The sequence below is a fragment of the Erpetoichthys calabaricus genome, chromosome 1 (genome assembly GCF_900747795.2).
Source record: "Erpetoichthys calabaricus chromosome 1, fErpCal1.3, whole genome shotgun sequence".
In the NCBI taxonomy this organism is placed as follows: domain Eukaryota; kingdom Metazoa; phylum Chordata; class Cladistia; order Polypteriformes; family Polypteridae; genus Erpetoichthys; species Erpetoichthys calabaricus.
The window spans coordinates 38,997,416-39,011,320 of record NC_041394.2 but is presented as its reverse complement, the minus strand read 5'-3'; the positions used below and the strand labels follow the sequence as shown (position 1 = coordinate 39,011,320).

The 13,905-nt window shown below is 40.9% G+C and overlaps 1 protein-coding gene across 3 annotated transcripts in view; it reads right to left on the bottom strand.

The window, feature by feature from the left end:
• Positions 1 to 13,905, bottom strand: part of kcnip3a (Kv channel interacting protein 3a, calsenilin) — a 298,418-nt gene that overhangs the window by 66,187 nt on the left and 218,326 nt on the right. Inside the window, exon 1 of one of the 3 annotated variants that reach the window (XM_028798243.2) lies at positions 2,625 to 2,786. The exons of the other annotated variants lie outside the window; for them this stretch is intronic. Coding sequence (XP_028654076.1) covers positions 2,625 to 2,727 — 103 coding nt within the window. The 5' untranslated portion in view covers positions 2,728 to 2,786. Of the gene's footprint in view, positions 1 to 2,624; positions 2,787 to 13,905 lie in introns of those variants that run through there. 3 annotated transcript variants of the gene reach the window in all.

Genomic DNA, 13,905 nt, shown 5'->3' with positions numbered 1-13,905 from the left:
TTCCTTACTTTGTCCCTGACATTATTATTTATACCTGTCCCGATATTTCTTATAACACACATATATACAGTATCAGGACTTGTAACAAGTTTGTGTTTGACATATGAAAGAAAAAACAGACTGCCCCGAGAAACAAATCCATGCAGACTGTCCAAACCATCAGTTCTGGAAGCAAGTTCTAGAAATTGATAGATGGATGGACTATCCTTTGTCAAACTAGCTTGATAGAGTTCAGTGTTGTGAAGTTGAAGCCTATCTAAGGGGATTTGGGGAAAGCAGGAATCAAAATGAAAAGGGATCAGTCTATCGCAGGGCACATTCATGCACATACTGTATCTCCATCAGGGACAAATTTCAGTCAACATAAAACATAGGTTTAATCCAGAGAAAAATTAATACACGTATGGAAAGAATATTGAGACTCCACAGACAACACCTGAGCTAAGATTTAATCCCAGTGATTTTGACTGGAAGAAACCAGCACTAACCACCAAGACACCACGCTGCTCTAGATGGATAATAATATTGTAATAATAACAAACACACTGTGATGAATAACTGATATGCCATTAGTACAAGCTCTCCACTTAAAGAAAATCAGGTTGATATCCTTTAGCAGAACTTTGTAGTCTCCAATTACTGCACACAGCATGGTTTTTGTATGTATAGGAGCTAATTTAATGGAGTGCCTCTACCATTGCAAACGCTTACTGGGTATACCTTTTCACTTCTTCCAAACAAAGGACTTACCCTTCTTTTCACACTGTTTATTTAAGGCCTCTGTGATTGCTACACATTACAGTTAAGGTAAATAAACTATACATTTTCACAATTAAGGCAGTGAATGGTTTTATAGTAAAACAGAATAATACAGTATAAATAAAGTAGTGATAGTATAAATAGTAAACAAGAAAGATGAAAAATGCATATGCTTATGAAATGTAACAGTAAATACAGCTACACAACTCGGAGGCTGGCAACCTGCATCCTGAAATCAAATACTTTCTATTTCTGTAGACACACTCGCAAATTGCTGATGGTGACAATAATGAAAATTGCTTATCAGCACAGAATTGGGCACAGCATACGGTCAAATCTCAGCCAGCTCAACCACCTCAGCTCCTGCCAAGGCTGAACATCTTACACTTTCTGATGCCAGATAAGAAACCAGGAAGGAAGACCTAATCCAAGGTAAGGTGGGGGAGGATTGCCAGGCCAATAAAACTAATGCCTCCCAATCAGTTTATCTGTAGTCTGCAGGTTCAGTACATTACACTATGTCCCAGACCTAAAAGTCTATAAGCTAACTCTGCTTAGCCTCCAACATACTGGCATATAGGTAGATACTGCCCAAAAAATAAGGAGAAACTGATTATTCAAAACTTTAGCACATAAATGGGGCAGAACATCTGGCAGGGCTCTGTGAGTGGCACCGAAGAGCAAAACGTCAAAGCCCTTATTCTCCATTCATAAACCTTCCAAATGGTCCTAAATAAATCTCTCTTAAAACTGTTAGCTCTAAATAGTTTTGAATTGATACGTTTTGTTTAGGTACCGTAAAAGCTATGACAGTTTGGGGAAAGTATTAATCAAGGAATATAGTCTTTTCTCTCGGTTAATAATAAATAATTTGGCAATGGACACACATTGATGCAAATTAACAGCCCTTAGAATTTTAAACCCTTCACACTAACACAAAACTTGTTTCATTCATTGCTAACGACAGTAGTTCTAGTCTCTGAGGCTGCTGAACTGTGGGCAACTGACTTGCACCAGAAGTTTTGACTAACTTTTACAATGAAATCCCTGTGTGCAGAAGGAGTGCTGAGTGATGGGCATCCAGCAAAGCATGAAATATGTAAACTTACACTTTTCTATGACCAAAGGTTTGAATGTTCCTGTAAGGGAATCTACAAAAATTTTATACAAAAAAGAAGGAAGATTTCTAAGTGTTATGTCCCCTAAAAAATGTAAATAATTTATTAGGGTTACCTGGCAAATCGTAGAAAAAGCATAGATATTAATGAAAGAAATAATAGCTCTCAATAATTTCAGATCTTACAATAATGCACCAAATATATGGAACTAAAAATGAAAGTTTGGGCTCCCAGCCCATGCACAACTCACACCACAGAGCCATTCATCATAGGAATAAAAAGCCAAAAGTGGGTGCAAATACACCTCCCTGCAGATATAGGGTGCTGCACAAATTGGGCTTAGTACATGTTTGGAATAACTGCTGCAAACTCCACGACATCTGCAGACAACCAGGAAACATTTGGCAAGATGCATAGGCTATCTTTATTCTCTTGATGCATAAATAAATAAATAGACAAATCAATGGCTAGATAAAATTACTTGGGGTGACCATCTAGCTGTACTAGAAAGGTCATATTATTGTGCAAAACAAAAACAAAACTAGATTCTTCTATCAGCATAGTTTCATTATTTTTTCTGCCCAACATGATTTACAGTTGTTTTACAAAACTACAGATTCTCTTTAGAAAATAGATACTACAGTGGGTTCATTATTCAATTTTTGCGCACATAGCTTTTAAGATAAACAGGGGATGGGAGTGGGGATCAGTGGCGTAGTAAAATTAGAAGACAGCACTGTACAGTACCTTCCATAGACATGGGTTCGAGGATCCCAAACTGTTTCAGCACAGCCACAAAGAGTATGATGACCACTCCAACTGCAAAGAGCTCCATGCCCTGAATCCCCATTGCGCCTGTCCACTGTGAGAGTCGCCAAGCGGGACAGTACTCATTCAGGCTTCACCTTCCACCCCCTCCCTCCACACTTCTTTCGGACCCAACTCCCCTCCACCCCCGCCCCCCCACCACCACCACTGCCCATGCACAATGCTTGGACCAGCGAGGTGTACACAGTCCCTCAAAGCCACATGGCCTCTGTGCTACTGGCCAATCCAGGTCTTGCACACATGCAATCCTCTTCACTCTCCTTCAAAATAAAAATAAAGGAAAAATCCCAAAAGTGTCTCAGTCCAGGGAGGCCATTGTCATCAGAGTGGCATTTTGTTCATCTCAAACTGAAAAAAAATAAACAAATATATGCCAATTTTTTAATTTTTGTGAAAAACAGCAGTAAAGGATAGTTTCAGTTCTGTGTGCTATATATGTAAAAAGTCACAAAAGTAGCCTCTTCCTCTGATTGTTAATCTTTTTTGAGAAAAGCTTGCAAAACTTCTTCCATTTTGCTACCAAGAATGAAAGTTTTAGTTGAAAAATAAAGTCAAAAGCTTCTGTGGCTGCTGACCATCTAGCATTTGACACCTTTCCCAGTGCTTTTTCCCTCTTGATGGTGCAAGTTAACTTTACTGCTTGTATTTCCAGTGCACAGAGACAGAACTTCACTGCTGACAGAGTGGATGTCACAAAGGCTCAGAGAGAGAGAGCGAAAGCCTTCGCTCACTTCTTGCCCTGAAGGACTAATGGAGTTTCCACTGCGTACTGCGCTCCGAGGTAAAAGACATATGGTCCCAGCAACTGTCTGCTTGTCAAGAGTTCATAACCGTAGCATCACACGTTTGAGGTTTTCTAACCAAATATCCCAATACATGTCCAGCTTTGGACTTCCTCAGTACCTCTGCTGAGAGCACTCTCTCTGTTTGTGAAAAGCTGTACTGTTGCAGACATTCTCTCTCTCTCTCTCTCTCTCTCTCTCTCTCTGTGTCTCTCTCTCAAGCCTGACTTCATTCCTGCCCCTCCTTTGCAATTCAATTCAGCTCAATAGCACTCACCACCCCCCTTTTTTTCTGAAAACTTTTCTCCGCTCTTATTAATTTTTGTTTCTCTCCCTCCTTTAAAGAATAAAAATAAAAAACACTTACAAAAATTATTTATATATCACACATTCAACACCAAGATTACTCCCAGACAAGAACCCCAGAAATGTATTACTGAGGTAAATCTTAGCATAACATAATATTGTCAAACCCCATTAATCCTATACACAATACAATACAATACAATTTATTTTTGTATAGCCCAAAATCACACAAGAAGTGCTGCAATGGGCTTTAACAGGCCCTGCCTCTTGACAGCCCCCCAGCCTTTACTCTCTAAGAAGACAAGGAAAAACTCCCAAAAAAACCCTTGTAGGGGAAAAATGGAAGAAACCTTGGGAAAGGCTGTTCAAAAAGAGACCCCTTTCCAGGTAGGTTGGGCGTGCAGTGGGTGTCAGAAAGAAGGGGGTCAATACAATACAATACACAGAACAGAACAAATAATACAGTATAAAAATAAAAATTTTAAAAGTACAGAGCAGAATTTAACAGTACTGTAGATGATATCACATAATGTGATTTGGATTTGGAGACCTCAGCCATCAAGCTGCCTCCCCCATTTGGCCATTCCACAGCTAAGAAAGCGCTGGGCCAGCCAATCTGATGAAAGGACCCCTCTACCCCACGATTCCTGTGATCCTCTATCAGGGATGACTTTGCCTTAGGCAGGCAAAATAACTTGGCAGGTCATGTTACTTATGTTTTAGTGTTAATGACTAACAACAGAGATGCAGTCTGTACAGTTAATCAGCAGCTCTAGTCAGGGTGTGCTAAACTGAAATAGTGAGTCTTCAGCCGGGAATTAAAAGCTGAGACCGAAGGGGCATCTCTTATGGTAGCAGGCAGACCATTCCACAGTTTAGATGCCCTGTAACTAAAGGCTCGATCTCCCACTGTTATTTTATTAATTCTTGAGTTCAGAGTTGAGATGTTGTACAAACAACCAAATATCCAGAGGACAAATACAAACTCCATACAGAGAGCAATTGGGCTTGAAATTAGACCACATGCATCAGGGTAAACCACTAGGACCATAATAGCTCTAGGCATTCAATTCAGTTTTAATGTATATAGCACCTTTCATAAACCTCCTTCCAGTCTAAAGCAAGCAGCACATCACCATTCAGCTGCCATCTCGTCCCTTTTATTTTCCTCTTTCAATTCTGTTATTATATGACAAATATGAAACATCAGACAAATGACCCTGTCTTCTGTTTACCTGATCCAAAACACACATGTTCCTACTTTACTTGAGAGCACATTGTATAAATTGTACTTTCAGGTGAGCACTCTTTGCATGCCTCCCTCAACAATTTTAAACAAAATCAAATCTGTTTAATTTTGTTGGGATGAGTTGCAGACTGCTCTTACTGAGTTGCAGGGGATGTCAAACTTCATGATTGATATTCATGGACACATGCTGTGAGTACTCCCAACTCTCCAAGATTATGTAAATAAAGTGTTCAACTGAAGAATCCCTGGAAAGGTTCTGTAGTGTGCAAGGGGTATTTTCATAAAATGGTGTTTTAAGAGATTCAGAAAATTAATAACTATCAAAAGCAAAGATAAAGTTGCTCTTGAGGTACCACAGTGGAGTTATTGCACTTTGATTCTGAGATGCGGTGCACTCTAAGTGAAGTGTAGGTATTCTTATGTTTGTGAATGTAAATTTCTAGTGAGTGTTGTGTGTTTGCCCTGCAGCCAGCTGACTGCTGTACTTGGCCCAAATATCTAATAGTTTAAAACAGATTATTAGCAACACTCCCTATAATGAGACAATTCTGTTCAAAACTGTAATAAAAGATAGGAAAATAGAAGTGTTGTCTAGAACAGATAAAATGTGCCAGATCTTACAAAGATAGAATGCAAGTTGATTATTATTATTTACCTGATGTCTTTATCTAAGGTGACTTACAACAATTTTTTCTAATTGGAACACAGGCATGTGAAGTGTCTTGTTCATAGCCACACAGTATCAATAGCAGGATTTGAACACACATCCTCTGGATTTGAAGTCCAAAGCCTCAACCACTCTGCCACAAGTAGCAAGAGCACTACTCTTTGTGCCATCTTGCACTGAAAGAACATCAGTATAGTATAGTATAGTATAGCATAGCATAGCATAGCATAGTATAGTATAGCATAATATAGAAGAATAAATGAATTAGCAAGGCATATAGCACCAATGACAATTAAAAGAATATTTAGCATATAAGAAGTCACAGTGATGTCATTTTGGTCTTTTTCATAATCAAGAAGAGGCCAAGAAAGGTCTACTACAGAAAGTAAGTCATTAAGGTCTCCATCATATGTGGATATTAGACAATATATAGCAGGTAGTTGTTCATCTAGCACTGATAAGCAGTCAGAGAGTCTGGAAATTTACAGGAAAACAGAATCTAAGATGGACAGGAAGCCAGTGCAGTGGATCCAGTTGAGAGGTTTCTCAGAATAGAATTTGAAAATCACAGCTATATACTTTTGAATTTAGTTCCTTAAACCTTGGGTAGATTGAACTTTTCCTAGTCTGCATGTCTGTGGGCATTAGTATATCCTAGAAGACAGCGACTTGGCATCCTCTACTGGACCCTAAGTAAAAGTGACTGCTGCAGAAAACACTGCAGTGCTAAGTGACATCTGCACTTCTATGACTGACAAGAGTCTTTTGCTGGTAAAAGTGCGCCAGGGGACAAAGTCTACCAGGATATCTAATTAAAACGTAATGTCATCTTTACCAGCTTGTTTTTAATTCCTCTTCTTCAGCTTTTGCATTATTAATCAGTAAGAAACGGGTGGGTGGAGCTTAAAAAAGGAGTCAGGCTGGCCTCCTCCCACACCACAGGAAATAATCTTTCAGCCAGTTTGAGATAAGGAGAAAGTAGTTCACTGCTAAGGTGCCACCAGAAGACAAGCCTGAAGAGTACCAGTAATGTCCAAATACAAACTGATCCACAGTTTAAATTTACAAATCAAACAATTCCGACATGATTAAAGTGCAAATTGCAGACTTTAATTTAAGGGTATTTGCATATCGGTCAGACCATGTAGAAATGACAACACTTTTTAATACATGATCCCCTCCATTTCAGGGCACCATAATGTTTGGGACAATTGGTGTAAATGTGCTTCATTGCATCAATAGTGCAGGCATAAGATACCTAGGCTTGCTTCTACCCTTTGGAGCCTGTAGTTGTCATTGAAAACCAAAAAGAAGAATAAAATAATTAGAGGCATTAGTATTCTGTTAGAATTACTTAAATCAAGTATCTGGGATATCATTTAAGAAGAAAGAATGCACCGCTGAGCTCAGTAATTGCAAAGGGACTGGTAGGCCAAGGAAGACCTCCACTGCTGATAATAAAAGAATCCTCACTATTGTAAAGAAAAAACCCCAAACACCCATCATACAGATCATAACAGAGATACAGAGGCCGCACTCTAAGATGCAAACCACTAGTTAGCCACAAAAACAGGATGACTACATTACAGTTTGCGAAAATCTACTTAAAGGACCCTACAGAATTCTGGAAAAAGGTCTTGGTGAACCTGCATCAAAGTGATGGCAAGAGCAAAGTGTGAAGATAAAAAGGAACAATCCAAGATTCAAAGAATACCACTTGATCTATTAAACATGGTGGCGGGGGGTATTATTACTTGGGTATGTATGGCTGCCACAGGTACAGATACACTTATCTTCAAAGATAGTGTAACTGCTGATGGCAGTTGCACAATTAATTCTGAGCTGTATAGAAATATTTTATGTGATCAAGTTACGGTAAATGCAACCAAATGCATTGGATGGTGCATCATCATACAACTCAATAATGATTGCAAATATACTGACAAGCCATCAAAGGAATCTTTCAAACCTAAAAAATGGAAAATTCTTGAATGGCCAAGCCAGTCACCCGATTTAAATACAATTGAGCATGTCTCCAAAACAAGCAGGAACTGAAGATGGCTGCATTAGAGGCTTGGAATAGCATCATCAGAGAAGATACTCAGCACTTAGTGAAGTCTATGAATTGCAGACATCCAGCAGTCATTGCATGCAATTGATATGCAACAAAGCACTCAGTAAGACTGCTTTAATAATACCTGCCATTGCTATGTCCCAAACATTATGTTGCCCTTAATGTATAAAAATTGTTGTCATTTCTACTTTGCATTAAAGTTTAAAATGTGCACTTTAATAATGTCTGAATTATTTGACTTGTAATTTTAAACTGTGGAGAAAAAGGGTAAATCAAGTAAAAATTTATCTTTATCTTAAATATTATGGAGGGCACTGTACCTCTCTCCTTCATCTCCTCTTGCCACTTCCTATGAGGTAACCTGTTTGTATTTTGGGAATATTCATATTGTTTTTGCTCTGCTTTTCTGATCAAACCCTAGCTATTTCACATTTCGTTTTTCTCTGCAGTAGCTCAACTGGTGAATCTGGCTATAACTAGTATGTGTTCTCTTAGTAGACAAATTAGCTATACCAACTAAGATGTTCTTACCACTTTCCCAAAAAAGCCAAATTGGGAGGGCTGGGTAGGAGATTGCTGGCTGTTTGATCAGTCCATTCCCCAGTAAAACTGAGATGTCCATTGCCATTGAGATATGCAACATCCTTCTGGCAGACGTGCAACTTTGCGTTTTCTTTACATTTTTCCCATGCATATGTGAATAGGTTGAGTTTTCTGATGTGATTTCTCTCCTTAACCTCCAGGAAAGATATCAGAATTGCTACTGGAACGAATTGCCTCTCCACTTAACAGTTGGAACTGGGAGATAGCAAGTGTAAATGGGAGTTAATTCTACACCTTGATTTTCAGTGAAGTGTAAGATTTTGAGGTGGCTAGGGTGTATCAGAGAGCCATGGATACTCCACTCCTAATAATGCTTGACTGTTTGGTGAGGCACAAGTAAGAAGCATTTTTTCTGTCACTTTAGTAGCAAAACTGTCATGCTTGCTTAAGTGCTAATTGAAGCTGTTTACTCCTTCTTCCCCTGTATAGTTCATCTGGATGAAGTGTAGCTGATATTACTCACTCTCTTGCCCCACAACAGAATAGGTTCAGGTTATTAAGATATCCCTCTAAGTGTTTTTTCTCCAACATTGTGAAAACCATGTAAATATGAGGTATTCCCAGTATGTCAGAACTATCTGGGGTAACTGGGAGACATTTTGTACATCTCTCCCTAGCATAGTTGAACATGTTCAGCTGCTTGGCATGTTACAGGGGATTGTTTCCTCCCTTTGTTTGATACAGCTCAGCACACAGAATTGTGAGTGGGATACTATGCCTCACCATTTTTCCCAAGAAACCTTAACAGGTTTTACCCACTAAGATGTAAAGGTGACACATTTTCTGCCCTTTTTCCTTAGTACAATTAAGCCAGTTTAACTGGATGAAGTGTTAACAGGAGGTATCTAATCTCCTCTTTTTTCAGGATACCTGAGTTGCCAGAAGTGGCTTAGGTCTAACTGTCTTGTATTTACTCTCCAATTTTGCTAACTGAGTTGATGAAGGTGACACAGGACTGACGCTACACCGGATAACTCAAAACTCAGATAAAGCAGGTGGTACAGCCATTTCGTATTAATAATCCATCCATCCATTTTCCAACCCGCTGAATCCGAACACAGGGTCATGGGGGTCCGCTGGAGCCAATCCCAGCCAACACAGGGCACAAGGCAGGAACCAATCCCAGGCAGGGTGCCAACCCAGTATTAATAATTGTGGATAAAAAAGATTTTCCCAGTTTATATGTTTCAGTTTCACTTTTAGGGCCTCTTTTCATACCTTAATTTAATGTTCATTGCTTTTTGCCACAATGTTTCACAGTCACCTCAGCATCAAAATTTTGGCAATGTAGTTTGTTCCTGCAGTTCAATATAAAAAAGGGCTGTTTCAATGGCATTTAGATTGTCTGTAGGAGGAAACCTGTGTGGATTTTCTGAGCAGTTTCCATTGTTGTATAAATTCAAAAATCCCAGATGAGAGAAACAATGAAGCATATGTACATGGTCAACGTTGACAACACATTGACAATATCCGAGGGGTGCACTTAGGGAAGGGTCAGGGAGCCATGCCCATTTTCCCACAGTCACCGGCTAAAAGTATAGTAAGAGGGGCATTCAATTATAAACAGTAATTTTCATGCTCTGTTCTTATAAGGAGTGCAAGGTAGACAAGACTCATTAGACAAACACATGCATGTTTGAACTTGTCGTTAATAGTGGTAGCTGTCCCCCCCCCCCCCCCCCCCTTCCTGTTAGTTGTAATCAACATGTCAGAAAAGGAGGTACATAGTAGTGTTGCGTAGCGACTTATTATTACACTTTTGACAAATGAAGGAGTCGTTCCATCTCAGATTTATTCAAGACTTAAAAATCATTTTGGGGATGAGTGTCTCTCTCCATCTAGAGTGTATTATTGGTGCAAGTAATTCAAAGGGATCTATCATCTATTGGGTCCACTTTTTTATTTTTAGCAGTATTTTTAGGTCCACTTTTTTATTTTTAGAATTTTTAGGACGGAAGAAATTCAAGTCGAATGAGGAGATTATTGATGCTGTGAAAGAATGGGTCAACATGCAGTCAAAAACTACTACTTTTCTGGGATTAAGAAGCTTCCTGAGCGTTGGAACAAGTGTATTGCAGTGGCAGTAGACTACATAGAAAAATAGTGTGTAAGTCATTTCATTGTATTCAAAGTGTAGATCGTAAATTCCTATTTATATTTGAGCACCTCTCATATTTACATGCTCTGTACAGTATTCATGTCAAAGCTTTTATGTATTATAAGAAAAGTAGTGCGTTACACTTACAGGTTCACCTCAGATAATGTAGAAACTCTGTTAATTGGGACACAGATAATCATGGTTCTTCTGTATATGAAATTGAATATTTGGACTCAGTCACGTCAGCTCCACATGTCAATATTTGGACACATGAGATATTATGAGAGCTGAATAGATATGTATGCACTGCCGGAGGTGGAAAGTTAGAACACCAAAAGTATAGTTTAAAGGAAATCTTTGACCTCCAGAAGAGGAGAGAAGATAAACTGTAAAAGTGCTGCAGGTGTCAACCAGGTGTAAAACTAATAAGTGTTCGGACTATTTTAATCCTGTGTGATAGACGGCCAGGAACCCTGCCCCGCCGGGATGCCTGGAGGAAGGAGGAACCGTGAGAGCGGCACTTATTTTCCCTGAGTACCCGGCTGGTCCTTGATCCCTGGGGGACAGCACTTCCGGGACACCAGGAAGTGCTGACAGACCAGGGATGGTTTATGCCCGGAGTGCTTCCGGGTGCAAGGGCAGCACTTCCTCCACACTGGGGAGTGCTTCCGGAAGTCCATCATCAGGCACCTGGAGCACATCCGGGACAGGATAAAAGGGGCCGCCTCACTCCAATCAAAGAGCTGGAGTCGGGTGGAAAAAGGACGGAGCTTGTGGGACAGGAGTGGAGGCGGCCAAAGGAGACAAGGACTGTGAACTGTAAATAGTTATTTGTAAATAATTGCGGTAAATAAACGTGTATGTGTTGGACACTGCGTTGACGTGTCTGTCTGTGGCCGGGCTATGTTTTACACCTGATGATGAGAGATTGATCAAGCCTAGATCATCAGACCTAGAATGTTAATGTAGTGAATTATAATGTAGAGCACTTGTCTGAAGCCAAACAGTTTCAATTGATTGGAGAATAAGTACACCTTTATCTGCAATGTCCAACTCTGTGAAAAGCTTATTGAAAAGCACAAGTCAGGGAATGGAGAAAAGAAAATATCAAGTCACTGAATATCCAATGGAGTCCACTTAAAACAATGTTGAAGAAACAGAAAAAGTATGGCATGACTATAAACTTGCTAGAGGAAGCTGTCCACAGCAACTGAGTGATTGTGATAGAAGAACTGTGAGGCCACTAAGAGACCTACGATAACTCTGAAGCAGTTATAAGCTACACTGGAAAAGACTAGAGAAACTGTGCAGACAACAAATGTTGCCTGGGTGCTTCAGCAGTCACAGCTTCAGCAGTTTTTGCAACAGTGGAAAAGAGAAAGAAATTCTTTATAAAATATATATATATATATATATATATATATATATATATATATATATATATATATATAGTGACAGATAGGGGGTGCTGTCGACCCCTTGAACCCTCAGACAACACATTGAGACACCAGGTAAAAAGTGTAATAATTATATTTATTCTTATAATACTGATGTGCACAAAGCACCTCCACTCCACAATACTAAATAAATAACAATAATCAACAATAATCAACACACTAATCAATCCTCCACTCCCAGCAGCTCCGTTCTACACCCTCCCAACTCGGCTCAGTCTGCTGGGGTTTCCCATAGTCCTTTCAAAGTCCTTGACCCGGAAATGCCTCTGTCCCTAAGTCCACGTGACTTCCTAGCATGTCCAGGTCAGATCAAAAACTCTTCTTTTTCTTAATTTCTTAATTTCTTCCGTCCTTGTGACAAGGTAGTACTTCCGGGCTATAATGAAAATATAAATCCTTGTGCCTCCCTGCAGCGTCCCCTAGCAGGCCCCCACGGTATCCAACAGGGCTGTGAAGGAAAACTCCAATGTCCATGATGCTCTGCGGGAATTCGGGGCACCTCCATGTTCCAGGGAGGACTCCACCTAGCGGCGTGGGGGTATTGGCCAGGATACACTGTTGGCAATATATCACAGTTCCCTCCCCTCAGCGAAGAACCGTGGTTCAAAGCGTCCAGCCCCGCGAGGGACGTTTTCCTCCAGGAGGAGCTTCTGGTCGGACATTGGCTATGTCCTGGAAAATATTCTTTGGAGAACCTTGGGGGAACATTATATAAATGAGACGATTTGTCCCCGGTTCTCCGTGGACAATTACGCCATATGTGGCCCGGCTGGCGACATTCATAGCATCACCGCCGTTCTCCTGCTGGTCACCCTCTGCACGACTGAAAACAGTTTGGAAACTCACGCTCCTCCCCTGTATCCGCTAAGGTGGGACCCACTGCCGCACATGAGCTCACAGCTCTACTCTCTATTTTATCAGGAGACCCCGTTTCTCTTTAGGGATCTCCTTTTTAATCTGGGGCTTGTCCACAGTCTTTGCCAGAGAGAGACCCTTTACTGTTTGAACTCCTTTTAATTTACAACTGACCGGTGTCGGTGTCTTTAGGATCGTATCGCTCTGGCAGGCAGCACTATTCAGCTGCTCCGGCTCGATCGATCCTTCCACCAGGCACTCGGTCATCGTTCCTGACTCTCTTGTAGGGCTTGCAGCTACTTGGCACCCGCTATTCATTAATCGCAGGCCCGTATCGCTCTGCATCCCTGTTTCTTTTACGGTACCAGTAACCCTTACCTGTACTGCCGAATCGATCAATACGGGAGGCTCCCGACCCAACCGCCATAGATACTCATCCACCTTTTTAAAAGGCACTTCGGCCGCTGCTCCCAGCTCCTCGATAATCTTCTTTATTGTTGACACAATCTGTAAGAAACTGTGCACGGGCTGAAGTAATTTCTCCAGCTCATGCACGTCCATATTATTATTTAAATCGGCTGAAGGCAGGCTCGAGCCATCATTAGCCCTACCTTCCGGCCGGGAGCCAATGAGCACGCCCGCTTCTGGCAGGCTTCTGGGAATTGTAGTCTTTTTCAGAGGACCAGGTTGCCATCTTTGGCTGACTGTGATCCGCCTGTATCAATTTATCGGCGGACCGATCAGTCATTTCCCAGACCTTTTTACCTTTTTGTGTGGTGAGCGATGCTTCGCTTGCCTCCCCCTTCCCCTTCAGAAAGTCCAAGTCCGTCATTTCTTGGGCGAAGCCATAAGCAGCAGGACGCGGACCTTCTCCTTCCCACAATCCTTCGGGGTTGGTCATGTGTTCCTCGCTGGCACACGACATGCGAAAGTCCTTCTTGCTCGTCGGTTCGAATGAGAGCACACCACCGCCTTTGGGATTTTCTCCTGCCTCCCGCAGAACCTCCGGATGCTTCTCTATGAGGTATGAGCATGGGACAAAATGCATTATTTTAAAAATGTTTTCAAGTTCGTCCCCGGCACATACCTCGTTGCAGTCGTCTTCATCC